Here is a 24,436-nt window from a genome sequence, read left to right on the forward strand (position 1 = left end):
TATGTGTTAATATCCTAAGCTAGAATTTTTAGAATCAAGATTAAAATGAACAATGCATAAATGTTGAGGGTTGAAAATCCTACTATACTAATTTTAATAGTTGTCACTTTATGTTTCAATCAATTATTAGATAATTATTTTATAAATTTTCGCAATGGCTAAAAATAATAATTAGATTTTCGCAATATTAATTTATAATTCAATCAATTGAATTAATTAAAAAATCGATTAAATTCATTAAATTCGTATTTCAATCTATCAATTCGATGTTGGTTCTGAATTGTTTCTCAAATAAGTTTCCATGGTCACAAAAATACAACTAAATTTAGAAAATATCACAAAAATCCTCTACGGTTATTTAGTACCTTCTTCAAGAGAGCTTCACGACCAGGAAATCGATTGAAACTCTCCACCATCTGATCTTTTCCAGACCCTTGATTCCTCTCCCTCCTAACATTACCACCGGCGCAGTCACCACCAGAACCACCCCAATTCTTCTTATTCCGTATATTCTCTCTTTCTTTCTTCAGCCTCATCCTTTCCCTCCTCTCCATCCTTTTATCCCCTAAAACCCCATCTTCACATCTCACTTTCTTCCCTTCTTTACCTTCCCTAATTCCTCCATTGTCGTTTCCCCCGTTGTTACCCCCAATTCTCGGTAACCTTCCGCCATTACTAGTCCCAAGAAGCTCGAACTTAACTTTACTCCAACCATCTTTATCTTCGTTATCCCAACCAAATCTTTCACTAATTTCCAACAACAACGACACCGAACTCTCATCGTTAGCCGTAATCCCTTTCGCATTGTTTCCACTCAAAACATTCTCAGCAAATTCCCACTCGATTCTATCCTTATAAACTGGGTCTTCGAGCACTTGATCAGCTAACTTCGCCCACCGTTCATAATTGCCGGCACGGAGGTTCTTCGAAACCCATCGGAGATAATTGGAAGGGAGAGTTCCGAGCATCTTACCTTTGTGTTTGCCGAAATCTATGATTATATCCGTTGCCGAAATTGTTTTCGCCGTTGGAATTGGAAACGAAGCTGGTGATGAGATTTTTTTGGGTTTGAATGAAGAGGAAACTTTAAAACTAAGAGATATTGGGGTTGAAGATGGAGGATTGAAAAGTAGGAAAACCATTTTTGGATTGAGATTTTAAAAGAATTGAAGCAATTGCAGTAAAGATTCAAGTGTTTGATGAACGTATAGATTTATCGTAAGGCGAGAATAGCAGATCCGTACCCGGCCCAGTAAGCTCCATTCATTTGGATCGGAAATTCACCAAGGACCTAACTAGCAAATTCTTCCAATATTACTATACAAATCTAAAATTAAATTAAATACTATTATTTATTGGATATTTAATTATGTAAAAAAACCTAAATTCAGAATACCCTTAAACTAAGAGTTAAATTACATTTTGTTCCATCCACTTTAAAATTTTGGTAAATTAATCATTGTACATTAGATAAAAAGCTAATTGATCCTATTGATAAAAGTCCCATTCATTTCTAGTGTTAAAATTTTATCCGCGTACGTTAACATGAAATACACTTGGCACGCCACGTGTTCTGTCAGTTACGCTAGTTTTTAATAGTAGAAATGAGTAATTTTTTTAACAGAATGATTGATTTGTTATTTGATCTAATATACAATAATTAATTTACCTAATTTTTAGTAAATGAAGCAAAATATAACCTGATTTTTAGTATAGGACCTCTATAAATCAAATCTGGAAATGTTAAAATGATTTTTTTAATGTTTTAAAATCAAACAAAAAAATAGTTTTAAATGAGAATTACTTGTAATTACTTTAATTCTATAATTAATTGTTATAGTTGATTTGGGAAATAATGTTTTTATTATATTGTTTTATATATTAATTTGTGTATGTCGTAATAAATTATTCAAAAAAAAAAGGTGGTGTTGTTAGTTAAAACTTCATGTAATGTGGAAGAGGTTATGAGTTTGATTCTTTCTAAATCCAAATTTAAACTACTTCGGAAGTAGTGGATTAAGGTTCGAGTATTAAAACCTGTTATATCGTAATCTAATTTGTGATACCTCATTAGTTGTATTGTTAATTAAACAATAATTAATTATAAATTAATTTTTTTAAAGATTGTAACTAGTTGAAGCTTAATTCTTTTTATTTCAGTTTTATACATAAATTATAATTAATTTGTCATACCTATAGCTCATGAATCCACCTCATACCTTACAATTCTCTCAGGTTGCCTTGCGAGCTAAAAACATTTGCGAGCATATGTGGGGACTACGCTCTTGATAGGAACAAAATATTTATTCGTTGTCCTAATATCACAACCCATGCTTATAAAGAAAATATATTAATAGGGCGAAGCTAGAAAGTTTTTTTTAGGATGATCAAAATTAAAATTTAATTTTTACGATAGTAAAAATAAATTTTCACCATTTTAATAGTTTATATCTTTATATTTTAAAGAATTAAATCAAATTTTATCATTTTAAGCGGCCAAAGTATAATTTGCCTTTACTAACTTAAAATTTTTAAAAATTTAAATATCTTGAATAGAAAACTTTTTATTTTATAGGAGCTAGAGCCCTTGCTAGTCCTCTTAACTAAACCCCTATACATTAGTAGATTGATTAAGCTCCAAACAATACAAAACTAATAAGAGAACATCACATAACATCTCGTCAAGTACTTTTTAAGATCTTTCGAGGTTTCGAGGTTAAGGGAGTTTCTTTTTTATTTCACTCTACACTAACATCCTTAAATATCATTCTCCCTCTTCTTGTGCTCTTACTCAGGAATTCAAATTCACTAGTTTTTATGACTCTCCACCTATAGTATAAATCATCGCAATCCTAATCTCAGAAATAAATTAATTTATGAAATTAATATCAAAATATAAAAATATCTAACAAAAATTAATATTGTGTTGAATTTTGAAGGGGATGACATGACAAATTAGATTTAGTTTAGCAATTCATAATTACCGGATAACATATATTATGTAGGTTATAAAAAAATATGTAATCAAATAATATATACTATATTGCGTGATATAAAATATATGATAAGATAAATAAAAGCTTTGACACGGATCCTGTCATTGTATCATCTTCTATTTCTTTTTCGTCATCCTTGACAAAAGCTTTGACACGTCACAACAAATTATTTGAATTTTTTAAAAATTGTTTGAAAAATTAAAGTAAAAATTGAATTTCTTTTTCTTATTTTTCAAAAATAGATATTAAAAAGACATAGAATTTTATATTTGTATATTTTTAAAATGCTATATTTTATATTAAATTCCCAGAAAAACAAAAACAAAAGATGCCATGTGGAATGACTTAATCGGTTAGTGTCACATCTTTACCAAGATTTCAGGGAATTTTTAAAAGATAATAAGGTCATATTGGAAATTTCAATAAATTACAGGGACTATTCACGAAGTTATCCCCAATAAATAAATCTCATTATCACGTTCGGCTTCTCCTCATGTCTCTCTCTATTTATCGCCTTTCTTCTCTCTGAGTAGTTTCTTTGCTTCACTGATTTGTTCTCTCGATTCAAACACTAGGGTTTGATCGATAATTTTATTTATAATTTCCTTTACTTCAATTGCAATTATTCAGATATTCAAAATCCAAGCTATTTTCTTTCATTTAATCTGAAATTGATTGGATTTTCCTTTTAATTTTGTTTAATTTAATCTAAGAAAGAAGGGGGAAAAATGCCGGCAGTTTACGGATCCAGATTGACGACTTTCGAGGATTCAGAAAAAGAGAGCGAATACGGTTATGTTCGTAAGGTGAACTCTCTTTCATTATATCATTCTTCTTATATTTTCTAACCTCAATTCGATTTTTTTAAAACTTTGGATTGAGATTAGCTGGATGTGTTTCGTATCTTTTTATTGGATGATCCTTGTTTCTTACTGTAGATTTAGTTGATTTCAGGCTTTTTTTTTGTGTTTTATAATTTATTGATCTGTTTTTTGGCTGGAGTGAACTGATTGAGTGTTTAAATTTTTTTAAAGAAATCTTGATCTGTTTTTTTCTTTTGTTGTTATAAATTATAGTGATTTGAAATGTTTGATATATTTTATGGGGATTTTATTTCGTTTTGAAAATGCTTGATCAGTGACTTCTCGATTGATCTGTATGTTAATTTACTTGATTATTCATAGGCTTAATTTTGTGTTCTTATTTATATCCATATTGGTAGTTAGCCTAATGATTTCTATCAGGCTTTGCTTTTATTTTTCCCTTTATTATTTTTTTGTCGTTATTTCATGCTCTCAATGCTTTGTAGTCTATTATTTTTTGTAATACTGAAAATTGGCTACTTTTGGGGGTTGCAATGACTGTTTAATTATTGCCAAACTGTTGTTGATTTTGTTAGGCTTGTGATAGTTTATGCTGTAATATATTTCGGTTGAATTGCTTCCACTGCCCATTTCAGCTGAAATCATGCATTTGATTCAGATGCTAAGCCTGGTTCAGGATCAAATTTCTGTCAAAATTTATCACTGTGGGTTTGATTGAAGAAACTTGTTATTGTGAATTCCATCGGTATAGATAACGAGAAGGCTACTTTCTTTTTTATTTCTATTTGTCATGTGGTTATACAAGTAATATTGTATTTGAAGGAAGTGCTAGATATTAATATTTTGACTTTCTTTTTAAGTTCATCTATCAACTTGAAGTGCTTTTTTCTGAGTGAACACAACCTACTGAATTAGCTAGGATTAATGCATTCTCTTCTTACTTCCTTTTTCTTGTTTCTCCACTTCAACTACCACACAGGTGTCTGGACCAGTCGTCGTTGCTGATGGAATGGCTGGTGCTGCCATGTATGAATTAGTCCGTGTTGGACATGATAATCTAATTGGTGAAATTATTCGGTTGGAAGGAGACTCTGCTACAATCCAAGGTGTTTTATTAATACTAACATTACTACATTAGCCCTTTCGGTTAAAGCTTTCCTTTTGTTTATGTTCTTTGCTTTTTTGGAAAGCAAGTTTGTAAAAAGAGACTAATTACCTGTGGCTACAGTGAGGGTCCTTAGCGGAAATGAGTTCTGAAACTTTAACTATGTTCTTGTTTCAGTTTATGAAGAAACAGCTGGCCTGATGGTTAATGATCCAGTTCTGCGGACACACAAGGTCCATTATTGTTTCTTCATTTTAAGTTTTAAAGCTGCACTAGTTGCACTTCAGTTTCTTGATGGTGAGTTGATTATATTTTTGAGCTTATATCATATGTTATTTGTGCAGCCCCTGTCTGTTGAGTTGGGACCAGGAATATTGGGAAACATTTTTGATGGCATTCAGGTTCAATCATACTTTGCATGCAGTTTAAATTCCTCCACCTCTGTAGCTCTTTCTAGTCTATTTTGTTGTGAAAATCACCTTATCATTTACCTGCTGTGTTGTTAAGTAGTATTATTATGAGTCCATGTTAATTGATATCTGCTCATCTTTTTTTGGTTGTTAAATCAACATAGAGGCCTTTGAAAACTATTGCCAAAAGATCGGGTGATGTGTATATCCCTAGAGGAGTTTCTGTCCCAGCTCTTGACAAAGATGCTCTTTGGGACTTTCAGCCTAAAAAAATCGGTATGTAGCTATTAAGATGCAACTTAGTTAGATGTTGGCTTCTGAGACTGGTGTTCAATTTAATTCTTACTTCCTGCAGGTGAGGGAGACCTTCTAACTGGTGGAGACTTGTATGCTGTAAGTTTGATGCCTCATGCTCTCATTTATAATACTAGTTCCTTAAGCAAGCAAAAGCAATAGGCAGTACCTTACATATACTAACAGGGTGAGGGTTTTGAAGAAAACGATTGGAAGGGAGGGAGAGTGCATAATTGCAATTTGCTTTCATTTTATTCTACAGAAGTCAGCACACAGACAAGCTTTGTTTGAGGGCTAGGGAGCCAAAACCTTGAATAATTTAAAATAGTAATAAAACCTATATATTTCAACGCATTGCATCTCTTAAGGCAAAAACGTACAGCCAGTTCCTATGGAGAAATAGGATGGTACTTGGATCACTTCCTTTTCCTTTTTGAAAATTAATACTTTAACTTCAATGCAGACCGTCTTTGAAAACAGTTTGATGCAACATCATGTTGCCCTGCCTCCTGATGCAATGGGAAAGATAACTTACATTGCTCCTCCTGGTCAATATTCTTTGAAGGTTTGGCTGTTTAACTCTTTTATCATGACATCTATATGCTTTAATGTGGGACAAAACTTTCTTTTTGCTATGACTGACCCTTTTACTTCATTGTAGGATACCGTGCTGGAACTTGAGTTTCAAGGTGTCAAAAAGCAATTCACCATGCTTCAGGTTTTGATTATTTTTCATTTTTTTAGTCTTGCTTTCTCCGTGCTTATATGTGACACTAGGTGGGTTAGGTTCGTTTGAGTTTGTTCAGTACTTTTTAGTCAAATTGTTGAGTGGGGATGGGTCACATATCAATGTTGGTCATCCCTTGTACTAAAATTTGGACTTGGCCAAGATGATTTTTGTTAATTGGCTTTGGACCATTGTCTTTTATTAGTTAGTTTACGTTTGGTATTCGGTCAATATTTTTCCATCTGTAATACCCTTTTTTGTTAATAATTGCAATTTTTTTTTATTTGAACTATGCTACACCTGTTTGCAGACATGGCCTGTACGTACACCTAGACCTGTTGCGACAAAACTTGCTGCAGATACCCCTCTGCTTACTGGCCAGGTAGCCTTGTGGGTTGTTTTAATCAACTCTTCTTTCAAAGGAAAATGGTATTGACTTTGTTTGTGGTCAGCGTGTTCTTGATGCTCTATTCCCCTCGGTTCTTGGTGGAACTTGTGCTATTCCTGGTGCTTTTGGCTGTGGCAAAACTGTGATTAGTCAAGCTCTTTCTAAGGTTAAGTGTTTATACAGTTCTATTGAACTTAAAACTTTTTTTGATAACTCAATTATAGATATTCATTATGTTTATTTTTCTGACCATGTGCAGTACTCGAATTCTGATGCTGTTGTCTATGTTGGTTGTGGGGAGCGTGGAAATGAAATGGCTGAGGTGTTCTTTTATCTTTTATTTTGGAAATTTATCCTTCTTGAAATTTTAGTTCTCTGATTCTATGTTTATTTATTTCAGGTTCTTATGGATTTCCCTCAATTGACAATGACATTGCCTGATGGTCGTGAAGAATCTGTCATGAAGCGCACAACACTTGTGGCTAACACTTCTAACATGCCTGTGGCAGCTCGTGAAGCCTCGATTTACACGGGTAAAACTTTGAATTGCTACCCATAAATTAGACAGTGTACTGTTGCATGAAGTGTAACCTCTGGGAGTAAGAGTGTCCAATTGTTTTTTTTTTTGTTAATTTCTTTGATTATATGACAAATTTGGGGATCTGTTTGTGTTTACCTTTGTTGCCTCCTTTTGTATTCTGAAATGGACATGGGCTGCCAATAACATTCTTTCTTTTAATGGATATGCAGGGATCACTATAGCTGAATACTTCAGAGATATGGGCTACAATGTTAGTATGATGGCAGACTCAACATCTCGATGGGCCGAAGCATTGCGTGAAATTTCTGGACGGCTGGTAAAATTCTTTGCCAAAACTTTTTTAGTGAAACAACCTGTCTTCCCTTTGTCTTATCATTTTCCAATGCTTCATATAGTTTAGGCTTATCGACATGGTGCATGGAGAATGCTTCAGTTCAGTCTCCGTTCATAACAGTTCATGTGGCTAATGATAAATTAATGATGTCTCTGTGTAATTGGGGGTAGAACTGCTATTTCTTTTCTTTTTTTTTCCCAGTTGTCTTGGTCCTCCAGCTTAATAATACTGACAAAAATATGATTTGATGGAAAAGTGGCTTTGTTTTGTTCATTAATGAAAATGAATGAAATTTTTATTTGTTTTTAATTCTGGCATACCTCCAGTATTCACTCTATTGTCTTCACAGCTTTCTTTCTATTAAGCTCATATTGGCATCTGATTTAATTTCTCTTGCAGGCAGAAATGCCTGCTGATAGTGGATATCCTGCTTATCTGGCTGCTAGATTAGCCTCATTTTATGAACGTGCTGGTAAAGTTAAATGCCTTGGTGGGCCAGAACGTACAGGTAGTGTGACAATTGTTGGTGCTGTTTCTCCTCCTGGAGGAGATTTCTCTGACCCTGTGACATCTGCGACCCTCAGTATTGTCCAGGTATAAATCAAGATTTTATGCATTCCCTCGTTTATGTTAGTACTGTGTATGACTGTTATACTTATATATGGAAAAATGATCTCCATATTCCTTGCTGGTTTGGATTTTAGGTTTTCTGGGGTCTTGACAAGAAACTTGCTCAGAGGAAGCATTTCCCTTCTGTCAACTGGCTTATTTCATACTCAAAGTACTCAGGGGTATGTTCATAATCTGACCCCTCTTAGTTTGTAATTATCACATGATATGATTTGCCATTCTTTCCTTGAGCTGGCCTTTTCCTAAGTGGTACAACTTTTCCATATTGATTGATTGTTTCTTTTGTTCTCAGGCACTGGAATCTTTCTATGAGAAATTTGATCCCGACTTTATTAGCATTAGGACTAAGGCCCGAGAAGTGCTTCAGAGGGAAGATGATTTGAATGAAATTGTCCAGGTAAGTTTTCTTATCATGCTATGTTTGTTGATGAATTAGAATCTAGCTATTTATTACTGTTTAATGACATAAGAACTTCTGAGCAGAAATTTATAGGTCAATTTTGACCAAGCATTGAATCTATTAGACACACATAATGTTGCTTTCATCCTCTTGTCCCTTCATTTGCTTTCGTTTACATGTTCTGGTTGTAATGTCATTGTTGTTTATGTTAGATCTGTCTAAAGGCTGGGATACTTGTTTGATCTGGTAGGCCTGGCCCGTACTGGGCAAATTCAGGCTAGTCCAACCCACATTACTACTTAATAATAATAATAAATAATTTAAATTTAGGATATTATTATAAAATATTTTTTATCTGAATAGTGAAATGGGCCAGCCCAGGCTTGGTTGTGGAACTTGGAAAACAATCAGCCTGCTGCCTGGCCCTTGGACACCTTTAGTTATGTAATCTGCTAGTGCAAACTATTAGGACTTTTTTTCTCCTCTTACTCCAGCACTCACTGGATTGTTACAGCTTGTAGGAAAGGATGCTCTAGCTGAAACGGATAAGATCACACTAGAAACTGCTAAACTTTTAAGGGAAGATTATCTTGCTCAGAATGCTTTTACTCCGTAAGCTCCTGCCTTCACTATTCGACACCAGAAAATTATCGTTGTAGCTATTGTTGTTTCAATGTCTGTCTTGATATGGTAATCCATTTATGTGTGTGTTTCTTGGTTTTGCTGTGACAGATATGACAAGTTCTGTCCGTTCTACAAGTCTGTTTGGATGATGCGCAATATTGTTCATTTCAATGCTTTGGCCAACCAGGTAGTGCTCTCTGTCGCTGCATCAACTGCTTATCAGTACTACCATGTTTTCCAATAATTTCTAATATGGCCAGTTTTTAGAAAAAGCATCTAGGCTGCCTCTGTAGACTGTAATATATACTTAGAAATTGCAGAACAGAAATTAGCATTTTAAATTCTAAAATGTCTATGCAGCTGAAGATGCGAAATTTATGTTAAGAAAGTAGAAAGCATGTTGTAGAATTATATATAATAATTAAAGTTGTTAATCAAGTGCAGGCAGTGGAGAAAGCTGCCGGGATGGACGGTCAGAAGATAACATACAGTCTTATCAAGCATCGTCTAGGAGATCTCTTTTATCGTTTAGTGTAAGTTGGAGCATTTTTCTTTCTAGGATGCTGTTTTGGCCCAAAAGAAGGGATGCTAATGGTGCATAATTTGTCTATTACACAGGTCACAAAAATTTGAAGACCCAGCGGAAGGAGAAGAAGCCCTGGTGGCAAAATTCAAAAAGCTTAACGAGGATCTTACGGCTGGTTTCCGTGCATTGGAGGATGAAACTAGGTGAACAAAAAGTTAAAGATTAGACTTTCTCCCTACCTATCCTAGTCCAGATTTCTCTCTCTTGTGTCTTGCTATATGCATGTCGTGCTGGCGTTGTAGCTTTTTGTTGGCATGAACTCTAGAGTGGTATTAGCTGCGAATTTGTTATTTATTACTTTCTGGCCTTTCCCTTTTTGACAGCATGAAACTGGATCCTTATTTTTATTATATATATATATGTGCGTGTATGCAAATAAGATGTGTATTTTCCCTTTCAAGTTTTGGGTGGGAAAAAAAATGATATTTTCAACATAATAAGCTTTGTATTTATGTATGCGTTTTTTTAAAAAAAATAGTGTTTTATTTCATTTTCCCCAAATTGCATACCCAGGGAATCTATATATGCAAGTTCTTCATTTTCTCCTCTCCGGATTTCGAAAATTGAATTTGGATCATATCTGCCCCACATACACAATATCCCTTTTTCGCAACTTATATGCATATATATCTTTTAATAAAGGTTTTTGAAATCTTACATTTCTTAATAAATAACTAAAATTTTGAAGCAAAGCTAAGGGTCGGAGAGTCTAAAATAAATATCAGGCGAAAATGAAAGTCGACGATTTACAAAAAATGAAATGTTTTGGACATTTTTTCAAGATATCATATGCAAATTTAATTTTAATCTTTCGTGGTTCCCTCAAAAAAATGGGCCGAGATTTGATTCGATTTCAAAATCTTAAATTTTAAATAAATCAAATAAAATGACGAAATCAATTGGAATATGAGTAAAAGAATTAAACTGTGATTGCTATAAATTTGTGAGCTAAATACTAGATTATAAGTTTTGGTTAAAACCTCAAGTTTCATAATTTTTTTATTTTATATTAAAATATCTTTAAAAGATAAAAAAAAATCATAATAATATAACCTACTTCGAAACTGAATTGATAGCTACTCATTTAAAGTTTAAATAATAAATTCTAAAACGGACTGAAAATAAGAATGGCAAAATTTATTTTACCATTATCACTGGTACTTGGAAGATATCCTAGGATTTCAATACAAGCAGCATTTGCCAAGCAAAGCTTTTAATCCTCTACACTCTCTCAAAAAAAAAAAAAAACTAAAAGGTGTTTTGCTGGCAATTAGTAAAGGAGACGATGTTACAAAGCACATTGCAAACAAAATGCAGGCGGTGCACTGGATTCCCCAAACATCCATCTCTCAGTAAATTCCAGGAACGATCTTATAGGGAACCTTGGTGCAGTATAGTTTCCAGTACTTACCATATCTGAAATAAAGAACAATCTCTAGTTACAACCTTCATTCAACTTCGATTTAAGATGAATGATCTCATTAGTAAAACTTGAATGTTTTCTCGTTAAAACAATATTAAACATCCAAAACCTAAAGCCACTCAAAAGATAGTAGTCCGGGTAAAACACAGAAGTTTAAATTACTTACTTGGACCGGCACCGGTCATCATCCCTCTTGGCTCGGTCGAATAAGAGGATGGTAAGAAACACGACGTAGAAGTATGGCAGAAACTAATGAAGTCACCAAAGCAATAAAAAAATCAGATATGGTTACAAGTAGCACCGAGTAATTATTCTTATAACAATTACGAACAAGCTTACATGGTTGAATAAAGCCGGAACAGTCCAAAAGAATGCAGCTAATATTTCTGGCACATAATGGAAATGACGAGCCAAACACCACCTGCAAAAGCCATGATACAAAATGTGTTATGTTCGATGTGAGGTCCAAGCCACAGCTCAAACAAATTCACCGGTAATAAAATTAAGTGAACATCATCATTTCCTATTAAGACCACCCGATTCGAATTAAAGCTTGTACATGCTGATTTAGCCAGCAAATATTTTCACAAAAGAAGGGATACTGAAAGTTCATGGTAGAAAGAACTCACCATCCCGATGTTAAAAGAAGGCTGGTTTTGGTTTCCCCAGATGTTGTTGTGTAGGTGGCTTCAATCTGTGGAAAAGACCAGACGAGTTCAGACGATGATTTTGAATACCAATGTCCGAATTTACGAACATGAGAATGGAGATGAAAACTGGCATGAGATACAAACCTTTGATGGAGCCTTTCCCCAAATTTTGCATTTGCCATTTGTTCTGCGAAATTCTTGTCTTTGCCTATCACAATCATAGTTGATATATATGCAAAGAACACCAGCGACAAGAATATATAGTGCAAGCTATAACATAGAAAGCAAATCGTTAGAAGAGTTCATTTTTTATCCACCTACAGTGTAATTCTTTTAACTTCAGCGGAGTAAAAAATTACCATGTCTCGCTTCCTATGAACAAGATTTTTAGAAGAGTTGATTTAATTCTATAGGTCCTTTCCATGATACAAGATTTTGTTTGCATGAATGAAAACAAGACAACCAATACTATTAATCTCCGTAAAAGCTGTACGTGACAAATACGAGCTTGGAAGCTGAATGCTGAAATCTAAATCTGCTATGTTCTTGCCCCCATCCCCCCCCCCCAAAAAAAAATGTTTTCCATGTATTTAAAGGGTTTTTAGATAATTGCATCTCCATATTCATGTCCGGATATGCATTGAACATGGATAAGAGAAGGAACAGTTGGAGTAACACAACAAAAAATGTTTTATTTCAAACAATTGAATTCAAAATTATTGGGGTCATTAATCTCCAAACCAAGCAAGTAACATTGTTGACATACATATAATGATAAGAACATGGCTGGCAATATATTGTCTATAATTTTCAGAGAAACGTTAACATACCTGCATTCCAAGGTTTACCGGATGGTTGACAAGGTACATCCCTGGTGAAGTATACACGGATGGAACCCAAACCAAGCAACCCCAGCAAATATAGAATCCAGCTGCCAAAACCCAGATATGAATTAAGATGGGATAGAGCTTGAAACAATATTTCAGTTATCAAAACATTAAACATCTGCAGAACACTAGAAATTCCAATGGCTGAGAATTTATAGGAAAAATTAAAACAGGCATATCCATTACTGCTTATAGAAGGCTTAATTACAAGAAACACCAAAGCCATAAACTACAATAGAATAACGAGGCATATATACATATTTCACATGCATATACATATTGACTTTTCATACACGCTTTTATAGTCTATGTTACTTGGACTCGAATTGGATACTTATGTGTTCCCACACGAGAATGTTCAATTTTTCTGTATTTTTCCATGTATTTGGAGGATCCTTGAAGGTTATTACCCCATTCCTCCTCCAAATATATATCAGACATGAGTACTTCAAGAAAACTGAATAGTCAAAGCAACATTATATAGGAAAAGTTCATGGCCTTATTAGGGTACAATAGAATATCATGGCCTTTTTCCTAGAACTTTAGAATAGTACGAGAGCTTATTTAATGTTTAGCCAATAAATGGGCAATAAATGAGACTTCTAGACAGAAAAGTAGGAGTGTAAACCTCGATCGTGTGCAATGTCCATTGTGTTCCAGTAACCAGCTTCCCACCAAAAGAACTTTGTAACATACACAAGCATCAATGTCGTATTCACAAGCATTGAATCTGAAACTTTCCCATTGAGTTCATACTAGTAAAGAAAAAAAAAAGTGATGTTAAAGATGGCATCAAAAAGATTATTTTCTTAAACATAGAAGACTCAATTTAGTTTATTACAATTCAGAGCAAAATAAAACTAGTTTATTATAAACAAATAAACCAGCAAGAGTTACCTGCTTTATGCAATAGGTGACAGCGAGAACAGCCCAAGACATCATCCCGAATCTGCAATTTGTAAAGACTTTGATGTCGAAGTTTTTTCCAATTCGTGGATACAGCTCCATGCCCTGCAACAAAAAAAGAGCACAACACACTTATGCTCACCACATGCATCATGGAAAAGCTTTCTCAAAGTTACATTGCATAATTCTTCCTAAGAACTCGTCTTTCAAGAATCTGCAGCTGCTCGTACATTACCTACTCAGTCTCTCTTTCTTCATTTTAGGTAAAAGCCAGTAGAGTACTCTACACTTCGGGTTTGTTTTTGAGAAGTTTTCATTTTTTTCACAATCTTATACTTCTATGATGCATATACAAACATATAATTTGCATGTCTATGTATGTGGCCCACACCAACAAACTTTCATTGTATAATCAACTAAAATTACCAATCTGTATTATCCAAGGCAATGTCTCAGAGTTTCATATTCGACACGATCCATACCTTTCAAGCTTGGCAAGGAACATTAAAACACCAGCTAATGTAAATATCAAAAGTTCAGAGATTCTTACCCAGTAGAAATCAATTATAAAGTTCCCCGATGACCCAGAATCTGTAGAAGAAGGTGCCACATGACCCTGCAAACATAAAGTGCAGTGGTGGAGTTAACATAATGGAAGTGTTAACTAGTGAACAAACTTACCTCAACCTAAACTTATTTCCTCACTTTAATGTATAAGAAAACACAAAAGATCAAGCTTCCAAAGATGAGTGCTGAATATATTTCTCCCAAATGATCGTAAACAACCGTGGGGTTGAAAATCTCGAACCTGGAAACAAAAATCGTAGAGAGATTGATGTTGCTTGAAAGTTAAGTCGAGACCAGAAAACAGGAAAAAGAAAACTCATGTTCACTGAAAAAAGAAAAAAGATCAAAGGAATGCTAGTATCATGCATTTAATTTCCGAAGAACAAATAGGAACTTTGCACCAGAAGGCTGCGAGTGTAAACAGCATTTCAATATAATGAAAATCAATCACAGGCTTATTTCTGAATAAGACTAGAAGTCTGAAATTTTGGCTCAATGAGTAGGTGCATGTATCCCACTGCTAAAAGAGCACAGTTCAAATCCACCCTTACCAAATTAAAAAAGTACAAAGGTGGAATTAAAAACCAGAAACACTATTTCCAAACTGATACAGGGCCCTTATTTACATTCCGAGTTTTCCTTTCTGCACTTTCAATGACCAGTACATATAGACTTCATATATTTGTTTAATCAAAGAAAATAAATTCTGCAATTGCATCTGATATGCTAAAAAGTAAAGTCCTTACCACCAAAGACTAATATAGGTAACCAATGTCACAAAGTAAGCTGCCATACCATTCGCCTGCAAAATCGAGAAAACAAAGCTGATGATTTATGCAATAAAGTAGCTATACATATTATGATTCAAGCATTCATAATTTCATTTAAAAGATATAAAAAGGGTAAAATAACATCAAGTAACTCAAACCTAAGCTACTTGGACTAGAGGAGGGTACTCATATTCATATACCCATATCCATGTTGGTCAGACATGAGAATTTCAAGAAAAATGAAGAGTAGGAGTAACAAAGACTCATACCTTGTAAACAGGTCGGTTACCAGTGGGAGATATCGGACCCTCAACCCTCTTTCCAGGGAGAAGCAATTGAAGTGCTGCTTCAAATGCTCCATAAACAAAAATAATTTTCCAAGCAATGGCAGTGGGTCTTGGCCATATATCTATGAAACCTTGCAATCCATGCTGCTTGAGATAATTCCAAGTTTGAGCAACGGATCCATCAGCATTTACCATCGTATACCATCTGCATGTAGGAAAGAAACAATTTTAATACGAACTCGGCAATCAAATTATCGGAAATTTTGCAAAATCAAGGAAGAACTCGATTAAGCAGCTACAGAAGGATTTTACACTATATTACTCAGACTTGAGTGTGAGTATTGGATAAGGCATGTGCAATTTTTAATGTAAAACTTTAAAAGATTTGAATATACTCGTGCAGGTCTCATACCCAATCTGCCAATCATGCCTTAATTCGAGTAGAACACAACTATGGTCCACTCAAAGGTAAATGTTCCATTGTACTTTCAAAAATCAGAGCATCCTTTTTCTGATAATATTAAAATGGTCCACAGAAATTTCCTTAGATTTGTCAAATAAAACAAAAACATTACTAAATTCCAACTCTTAACCTCAAAAACTACTGTTTCTTAGGTGCATATATTCATGAAAAAGTAAAATTATTACAGTGCCAGCAATCACTCCAAAGAGGAAATTTTTAACGTTCGGTCAGCAACTACAAAGGTAAAACATGATACAGTCACCTACTACATTACTCGAACTCTAGCCTTCATGTCAAATTCAAATACGAATCCAACACAAATATGTTTGATTTTTTAAAAGTTTTTCATGTATTTGGAGGATCCTAGAAAGGTCATATCCTCGTACTCATATCCAGATATGCATTAGTTATATTGCTCTAACTTCCAATTTTTCTTGAAGTACCCATGTCTAATACTCATACCCAACACACAGGTACGAGGATATGACTTCCAAGTATTTCAAAACACATGGAAATACATAGAAAAAGATCATGCCCGTGTAAGACAGATACTCATGTCCAACACTCACACCCGAGTCCAAGTAACATTGAATATTTCAACAAACAAGAAAGAGTTGCATTAGCTGACCTATATGCACATGCAAAGCTCTGAATTCAGATCTATAAAACTATATATTTTCCTCTTTCTGACCCATAAAAACAAATTACTCATTTCCTCTCACGTCATGTTTTACAAACCCAAATACCTTCACGTGCCAACAACCCCATGAAAAAACTATTCCTGAACTCCAGCTATTAAAATAAAATTAGAACTTTTAAAAAAAATTTATATTCAAATTTCTTTTGCATCTCTCATAAACTAAACAAAGATTCAAACATTAAGCATTTTTTCCTTCATTTTCCCGGTACCCAAACAGAAAAAAAAAAGAGTAGACTTCTATCGCAAAACAATATACAAACATAAGAAATCTATTAAATCTATTAATTTGACAACTGACGTAATATTCAATCCGTAATACCAACAACTGTCAACAACAATTTACAAAAAAAGAAAATCAATAAGATCTAAAAACTTGTTAACGTTTTATCTTCATTATTATAATAGAAATTTCGATTTCACAAATTAGATTAGAGAAAAAAAAACACCTCAAAAAATGAAGTATTGAGTCAACTTACAGTAGGATAACAAAAGGTGGGCAAAGTGAGAGCAAGGATAACATGGAAAAATAAGTGAGTGCAGGTGAATGAACGGTCTTTGTTTCTGGAGCTGCTGCCATTTTTTGATCGCTTCTTAGTCTTTGCTCTCTTCGTTTTGGTCTTTGCTTTACTTCGATACTAATAATGAATCTCTCTTTATGTAGTCCATTAGAAGTATATATAAATAAAATATCACTCATTACCGTCTTCCATGTGAAATGATGCTTTTAATTTGACTATTAAGTCCTGTCCTCTACCACCAAAAATATTTGACTATTAACTCTACATACATTTTACTTTTTTTTAATCATTAAAATGCATAAATTATTTTATAATTTTCATGAATGATATTAAAAAGAAAACAATGATTATTCTAAAAAAATAAAATTAATGAATCATATAAAAAAACTTTTTAAATTTTAAACCAATATAAATAAGAAAAAAACATAAATTTTTAATGATAATTAAGAAAATTTGGTATTTTAAAAAATAAAAGATAAAATTGAACGGATGAAAAAAATCTAAACATTTTTGCTAAAAATAGAAAAGTAATAAAAGAAATTTTATTTTACGATTTTACCCACTTTTGGCTTTAATGTTTCAAAATAATTTGAGCTATTTCTGATTATAAATATCAATGAGTGGATTTTCATTTTTTATTCAATCCCACAATCTTATCTAATTTGATAACATTGATTATAATGTCGGAAAATCATACAAGTGATTAAAATCACATTATTATAGCCTTATGAGTTATATAAATATATTACCAAAAACAAATGTTATGCTTTTTATTACTTTATTATATTATTTTAATTTTTTTCACTCAAAATTAGCTTTAATGTTTACTTTCATAAATGAGTTTCTCAATTTGATGTTTGAATTTTCTTTTATACCATTTAAGTACTTAAAGTTGACTTCAATGTTGAAGTAAAATTGTTCCAATCTAGTGTCTTTTCAAACCTTAACAATACATTATTTGAAAGACAAATTACAAATATTTATAATATATCAATATTAAATAGCTCATAAATCAGTCCAATCTTCGATTTTCCATATTAATTTTTTCATTTTACTTTTACAAATTAGAACTTTATTTTAAATAGTTCATAAAAAGTTTAAGGTGCTTTTTATAAATATCTTCTAAAAAATAAATTTTCAAGTAAACAAACAATAAACAATAACTTTTATATGGCATTTTTTAGAAAAATATTTTTTATGTAGAATTTTTAGAAACTGTTTATTTTAAATCATTAAAAATTATAATTAATTATAAATTAAATGAAAAATGAAATTTCAATTTTTTACTCCGAACTCCTATTTGTTAATCTGATCTGTATCCAAATAAGTTCATAAAACAGCAAGTAAAGTATATTTCAACCCTTGTTAATTTTTTTAAAAGAAAATCCAAAACAATCTTGTGAATGAAATAAATAGATGAGAATATATTTTCCCTGGTTAACAAAACTACAAGAATTTAATTCAATGGGAACTTAGGCAAATACATAATATAATTATCTAACCATGCTATTATCATAAATCCTCCCACCGGATCATTACAAGGATTTGATCGCATCCCATAATTAAGTGAAAGGGTAGAAATTCGAAAAGAGCAAGCTGCCGAGAAGGATATAAGCAAAACAATATACCCATATCATATATCCCCATTTCTTATGAGATGTCATTATTAACGAAGCAAACCAATATAGAGACGGACTGGCTGACAAGAAACGTGTTGCCACCTGTCAATCACCCAATTTTTTTAGATGTTAAATACGACGCTACCTTTCGCTATACTTACTAAATACTGACTTGCTAAAATGTGATGCAAAAAAGTAAAGCAAGAATCGAAACGAGGAACGAAAAAGTTCAATGTTTTCATACTTCTTATTCTTTCTATGAGCCATGCAAATAGATAACGTTATAGGGTAAGAAACTAACCTGGACATGCATCACAAAAAATGCTGTAGCTGCCATGAAGCCAACCTGTAGGATAAATGGGAGAACGAAAGCAGATGTATATCCTAGCTTCTCTAATGATCCATGAACCGTTCTGCCCTCGGCAAGATCCTTTCCTTGCCTTATTTTCTTCCTCGATTTAAGATTATGATTTTCTGTCACAAAGATAATAATTGCTTTAACAGGTTGTCGAACCGTACCCACAATTTTTTTTTCATATAACATCTTGTAAGAGAGAGGTTTCGGCACACAAGCAGAAACAAACACAGACACAATATAGTACTAAAACCACCAATCCAACAGCCATGCAGAGAAATAAGCGGCGTCATTCATAATTCACCAGCCATTTGTTTTCGAAAGTAATACCTTGATTCCTAGAAGAATATTTCTCTGAAAATTGGGTGTCGTTTGATCTTTGTGGTTTCTGAGAAGAAAAAATTACAGCCATGGAACTTTTCTCCTCAACTGAAGCTTGAAAACCCAATGATCGAACTATTTCAGGTCTTGACTTCACATAATAGATGATTGAACAAACTGCCAAAGACAGTATTGGAGATGCCAATAGAAAGTTTGGCAGTTGTTTAAATTTGAAGTATCTCAAGAATCCCACTCCCCTAGAATATAAGTAAAACACAAAAGCATGCATCTGAGAAACCGATCACAACAAAATCTAATCGGTATAAAATTTGAAAGCTAAAAAGTAGATTCCAATACATTAATGATTTCCTGTAAGCAGGATTATTTAAACTAGCACCTAGATAACTTGATAATTACTAACATACCATGTATGAATAAAATGCAATGAATGGTATACAATGACAAGTTGCAAAAGAACATACCAATAATGACTTTGAATGTAATTGTATAGCAAAGGTATTCTTGCTTTACACCAAGGCCTCATTTCATCGGAAGAACGTCCTAGGCACATATTGTAGTAGCCATATGCTTGAAAAGTAATAAAGGGAACAAAAATGCAGATACAACGCAGTGCTCCACTTATAAGAATCCACAATGCCAACTAGCACGGAAATAGAAAGTTGTTTATGAAACCATACATTTGTTTAAAAAGTTTGTTCACTATACTCTTAAAGTGAAACTTTTAAACTCTACAACTGAAATATGCCATGTGTATTATTTTTAATATGCCTTAAAAAGGGAATGTGACAACTCTCTAACTGCCTCGGTGGAATCAAAAAACTCCAGCAGCGGTGCATAATAGAATATTCCTTCTCACAAATCAATGTTTGATGCAAAATCACATACCATAATAGAAAGCTAAAAAATGGTATCATATTAATTCGATCAATATTAATGAATGATTAACTAACTAACTAACTAACTAACAGACTAACTAACTAACTAATATATCCACTTTGACATAAGCAAAATGATCCCACACCCATTGAAGACAATTAAGGAAACAAGATAGACATGCACAAAAGATACCTGCAAATGCACTTGTGGGAACATGTGTAAATGGAAAATACATGAAGACCAAAAAAACATGAATCAAAACACAAAAATGCCCTCATTTTTACTGAACTAACTTATTATATGATATAAAAAAAACGTACTGCAATGTAAAACATAAAGCCAATAATAGTTATTGGTTGGCTGAAAAAAATAAAAATACTCATTGGAAAAAAAATATTTTTAGTTTTCCATTTCATTTCTTTAAAGACTAAACGGTGCAAACTAAAACTGGCAACTAGGCATGAATACAATTGAAGATTAAATGTTTGTGTTTCCTTTCAAGAATGTCCCAAAATTGTTTACTTTCTTTTAAAACATAAAAAAAAAACTGTTACTTCGTCTATATCCTATTAAAATTTCTGGATTGATCTTTTACTTTTATCAATTGAAACTTAACACTAAGGCAAAATTCACTTCGTAATCTGCATACAAAGTCCAAATGCACATTGAATTTAAGATTAAGAAAATTTATATAATTACTAAGAAATGAGGCAGTTGTGATAGAAGATCAGCTTTACAATTAAAAAAGAAGAAGAAGAAGAAGAAGCAAACAAATTAAAGGAAGAGTTATAAAGCATAAAAAATAGACAGTTGCAAGTTGAATATGAAATTTGGTTACCTAACTATCTCATTGACAACATGAAATTAGACTAAGGTTTTGAGTTTGATTCCATTAACTATACCCCATTTCCACTAATGTCTTCACCTAGGAATGGGATTTATGTACAATGCTTCTGCAGCCCATTAAACATCAATGGAAGATAACCATTAATAAGCAGTCAAATGACTGAAATCTAGCCCTTTCAGCTTTGCCTTAAGGATGAAGCCTTGTGGGAAAATAAACACAACCTGCAAATAGAGCATTATAACCTAAGAAAATGAGAAACTTACAAAAGCACTCTTTTTCAGATAAAAAGCATCATAAGCCTGATGCATTGCCTGAAACCCAAAATAACCAGCATTGAGAACTCCATTAGATCTTGCAAAACCGGAAAGAGCAAGCCAAAGCACCGGAATATTATTTGCACGAGATACTAAATAGTAGCATCCACCAACTGAAAACAAGGCATACAAGCTCTCGGAATATCTGCAATCACAAGAAAACACAAAAAAGATAATCCACAATATACCTCGCCCTCTGAAAATCAACATAAGAAGAAAGAAATGAGAACATTACATTGATGAGTAGAATATGGACGCTGGATTAAAGCAAAACAAAACGGAAGCCTGCAATGCAGCAGTGGGGTCCTTCAAAATAATAACTGAAAGCCTGTTAGAGCAAAAGCATGAGGAGAATAGTCATAAGTTAAATAAAATATCATGATTCTCCATAAATCTAGAATGCAAAGCAACATCACAGGAACTTTAAAAAAAAAGTAACAGCAAGACAATTATATCTTGTTCCATAATATAGGGCTTAGTGTGACAATGGAAATTGTTAAATGTACCAACTTTAAGATAAAACAAATAATAAAAAAGTTAGCATTTAAACATCACAAAATTAAATCATAATTGCAGAAGATACCCATATTCAGGCCAATCTCACTACCAAGAAGATAAGACCGTCTCAAAATATGACTCCAGACATTGTGACTTGTCCAATTAAGAATGATTTTATATAATACAGAAACCTCAACTTTAAATGTAGAAAATCCAACTAGATAACATAATAAACAGGCAATCATTACAAAATTTTCAAATTTTCATTCCAAATGAAAGGAGAGATGTGGAACTCCTCTTAAGAATATATGAATTCATAAAACTGAAATCAGATATTAAATTCACATATTTAATTTTTTTATGAGAAAAATGCCAGCTCCACCCCTTCAAATTCATGAATAACAAGGGAAGTACTAAGTGATCAAAGCAACACTACTTGAGATGCCTTCTCTTAATATGATAGTTGAAACCTCAGAAGTTTGTTAGTATTAAAACATTCAAGCGGCTGATCTTAATGCTTGATATGGTCAAGGACAGCTCCCATTGAAGAATAATAGATTTACATTAAGAAAGAAGGCAGAGATTTTGTTGAAAGAAAATTTTGGCACTTTATAACAGCAGCCGTCCTCTACGACAGATTTTCCTTTCCTAAAATATGCTATCTTAATTAGTCCATCTTTTCCAATTCCAATTTCCGATCATCTTTCAGGAAAACAATACAACACCTGCATTTATACTAAACTAGTTATTGCTATCACACAAGAGTCAAAAACTAGTTATCACCTACATGTCACATGTACACTTCAATTTGCTTATTTAGAACACTGAAAACTTCCAGAGAATAAACCTTCCCTATTCTTATATCAATTTAAAAACTATAAGAGACTGTATAAATGGACACACCCAAAATAAAAAAGGCGAATCATAAGGGATTATTATGATACTACTAAACCTAATACTTAGTAGCACAACTGAGCATTTGGTTCAATGGCGGGTGCACCTAATCCTTGAACTAATAAGCAAAAACATTTAGCACTTCACAACACAAACCAATTAAATAAAAATAATATCAAAAACATTTCTGGGATCGAATAGCTGGAAATGAAAATTCACCTGTAAAAGTAAATGGCCGTGAAAATAAACGCCACATTGCAAACAACATAACCAGACAACGCCAACACTGCCCTATAACCGATAAGTGGAACCAATGGCGCGAAAACTGCAATGTTAAAGCACAAATTTTAACCCCAAAAAAAACCCAAACAAATACACCTCTAATTCTTCAAATAACGGACCTGTTTGCGAAAAGACAAACATACAAGCCGGCAATTAGGGCAGAAACGCGTAGAACTGCTCGTATTCATACCCGCACTGAGCGATCCGGACGAAATAAACGCTGTCCCAAACGACAACTTTCTCGATGGCAGAACCGAGAGAAGGGAGAAGAGGTGAAGGAAGAGGGGGAGAAGGATTATGGAGGCAAGTTGGGTTGAGAGGCACGGAGGTGTCGTAAGGGGCGAGAAGGGTGCGCCATAAGATAGAAAGGATTAAAAGAACAAATCTCGAGAAAATGGCGGCTTTCAGCACTTTGGATTGGTGGGAACTGTTGAGAAGCTCCAATGGCGATTTTGAATATCCTGTTGCCATTTTTGACCTTTGCAAGGATTTCTGTATATAGTGAAGGAAACGAGAGAGGAGATTTGAATAATTAGAGATTTGTTTAAAATTTGCACGAATATAATATTACTAAACTTCCGTGCGGTGGGTCTGGCGCTGCCGTGTTTTGCTTCCTCGGTTCTCCTCAAGCGAAGTCCCCTTCCATGTTTCTTGGCCACTGCACTTAGTTTCTCCAGTTGGTAACGTCGGCGACGCTTCGGATCTGTTTCTTGGCATCCGAGGGTTCATTGAGGGCAGCTTCTTTGCTCGTTTTGTCTTTCTTTCTCCTGTGTGTGGGAACTGCCGGCTTTATGCTTTAATTGGAAACCCGTTTTTCTCAAAAAAAAAAAAAGTAATCTAAAATTAAGGTAAAATACCTTTTTGTTACCTCTCGATTTTGTTGTTTAGCAAACGGGTCCTCTAGAAAAGTTAGAGCACTAAAATGAGTAATTAAGGGCAATTAAGCCCATATTTTTCATCAATTGTACATGTTTTTATAATAACAAATTTAACTCAAGTACACCCTTTGAACTAACGGACATATCTTAATTATATAGAGAGAGAGAGTTAAAAATACTATGAAGGCTCATATATCAGATTGTATTTTTTTCCCTTTATACTAAAAAAGAACAAATTAACTAGTGTACATTAGATTAAATAACAAACTAATAATTTTTATTAGGGTAAACTACACCCATGGTCACTTTTGTTTACCTTAGGTTACATTTCAGTCACTTATGTTTGAAATGTTACGTTTTAGTCACTTACGTTATTGTGTTGTAACATTTTAGTCACTGAGCCGTTAATTGTCGTTAATGGTGTAATGGTAAGCTGACGTGGCACGTTAAATTATCATTTCAAACAAAAACTTCAGGTTAAATTGTACAATTGGTCCCAAT

At 33.3% G+C, this 24,436-nt stretch overlaps 4 protein-coding genes across 7 annotated transcripts; 1 reads left to right on the plus strand and 3 right to left on the minus strand.

Moving 5' to 3' along the window:
- Positions 1-269: 269 nt before the first annotated feature.
- Positions 270-1,242, minus strand: LOC107930321 (uncharacterized). The gene has a single exon (XM_016861952.2). It carries the CDS (start codon positions 1,140-1,142, stop codon positions 336-338), a length of 807 nt encoding a protein of 268 aa, XP_016717441.1. The 5' UTR covers positions 1,143-1,242; the 3' UTR covers positions 270-335.
- A 2,312-nt stretch (positions 1,243-3,554) lies between these two features.
- On the plus strand, positions 3,555-10,208 carry LOC107930394 (V-type proton ATPase catalytic subunit A). Its single transcript, NM_001327314.1, has 20 exons — positions 3,555-3,802; positions 4,800-4,926; positions 5,103-5,158; positions 5,270-5,326; positions 5,500-5,611; positions 5,691-5,728; positions 6,093-6,194; positions 6,291-6,347; positions 6,667-6,738; positions 6,809-6,910; positions 7,004-7,066; positions 7,145-7,277; positions 7,495-7,601; positions 8,019-8,213; positions 8,324-8,410; positions 8,542-8,646; positions 9,164-9,261; positions 9,382-9,460; positions 9,718-9,806; positions 9,892-10,208. The coding sequence occupies exons 1-20, from the start codon at positions 3,725-3,727 to the stop codon at positions 10,004-10,006; spliced, it is 1,872 nt and encodes a 623-aa protein (NP_001314243.1). The 5' UTR covers positions 3,555-3,724; the 3' UTR covers positions 10,007-10,208.
- Positions 10,209-10,913: 705 nt separating this feature from the next.
- Positions 10,914-17,128, minus strand: LOC107930432 (7-dehydrocholesterol reductase-like). The gene is made up of 13 exons (NM_001327315.1): positions 16,989-17,128; positions 15,332-15,554; positions 15,039-15,094; positions 14,431-14,533; positions 14,276-14,341; positions 13,717-13,830; positions 13,448-13,574; positions 12,763-12,863; positions 12,077-12,202; positions 11,912-11,976; positions 11,622-11,703; positions 11,449-11,531; positions 10,914-11,275 (listed from the first exon to the last, which is right to left on the minus strand). Exons 1-13 carry the CDS (start codon positions 17,087-17,089, stop codon positions 11,209-11,211), a joined length of 1,314 nt encoding a protein of 437 aa, NP_001314244.1. The 5' UTR covers positions 17,090-17,128; the 3' UTR covers positions 10,914-11,208.
- Positions 17,129-18,434: 1,306 nt separating this feature from the next.
- On the minus strand, positions 18,435-23,876 carry LOC107930443 (GPI mannosyltransferase 2). Of its 4 annotated transcripts, none has more exons than XM_041102619.1 (8): positions 23,177-23,876; positions 22,995-23,100; positions 21,619-21,711; positions 21,333-21,528; positions 19,808-19,986; positions 19,335-19,582; positions 18,951-19,123; positions 18,435-18,751 (listed from the first exon to the last, which is right to left on the minus strand). In XM_041102619.1, exons 1-8 carry the CDS (start codon positions 23,196-23,198, stop codon positions 18,593-18,595), a joined length of 1,176 nt encoding a protein of 391 aa, XP_040958553.1. In that variant the 5' UTR covers positions 23,199-23,876; the 3' UTR covers positions 18,435-18,592. The 4 variants fall into 4 exon arrangements, with proteins under 4 accessions (XP_040958553.1, XP_040958552.1, XP_040958554.1 ...); XM_041102618.1 differs by having other exon boundaries at positions 21,619-21,703; positions 23,177-23,862; XM_041102620.1 differs by having other exon boundaries at positions 21,619-21,689; positions 22,995-23,066; positions 23,177-23,835.
- Positions 23,877-24,436: the final 560 nt, after the last annotated feature.

Source organism: Gossypium hirsutum, chromosome D10 (assembly GCF_007990345.1).
Source record: "Gossypium hirsutum isolate 1008001.06 chromosome D10, Gossypium_hirsutum_v2.1, whole genome shotgun sequence".
In the NCBI taxonomy this organism is placed as follows: domain Eukaryota; kingdom Viridiplantae; phylum Streptophyta; class Magnoliopsida; order Malvales; family Malvaceae; genus Gossypium; species Gossypium hirsutum.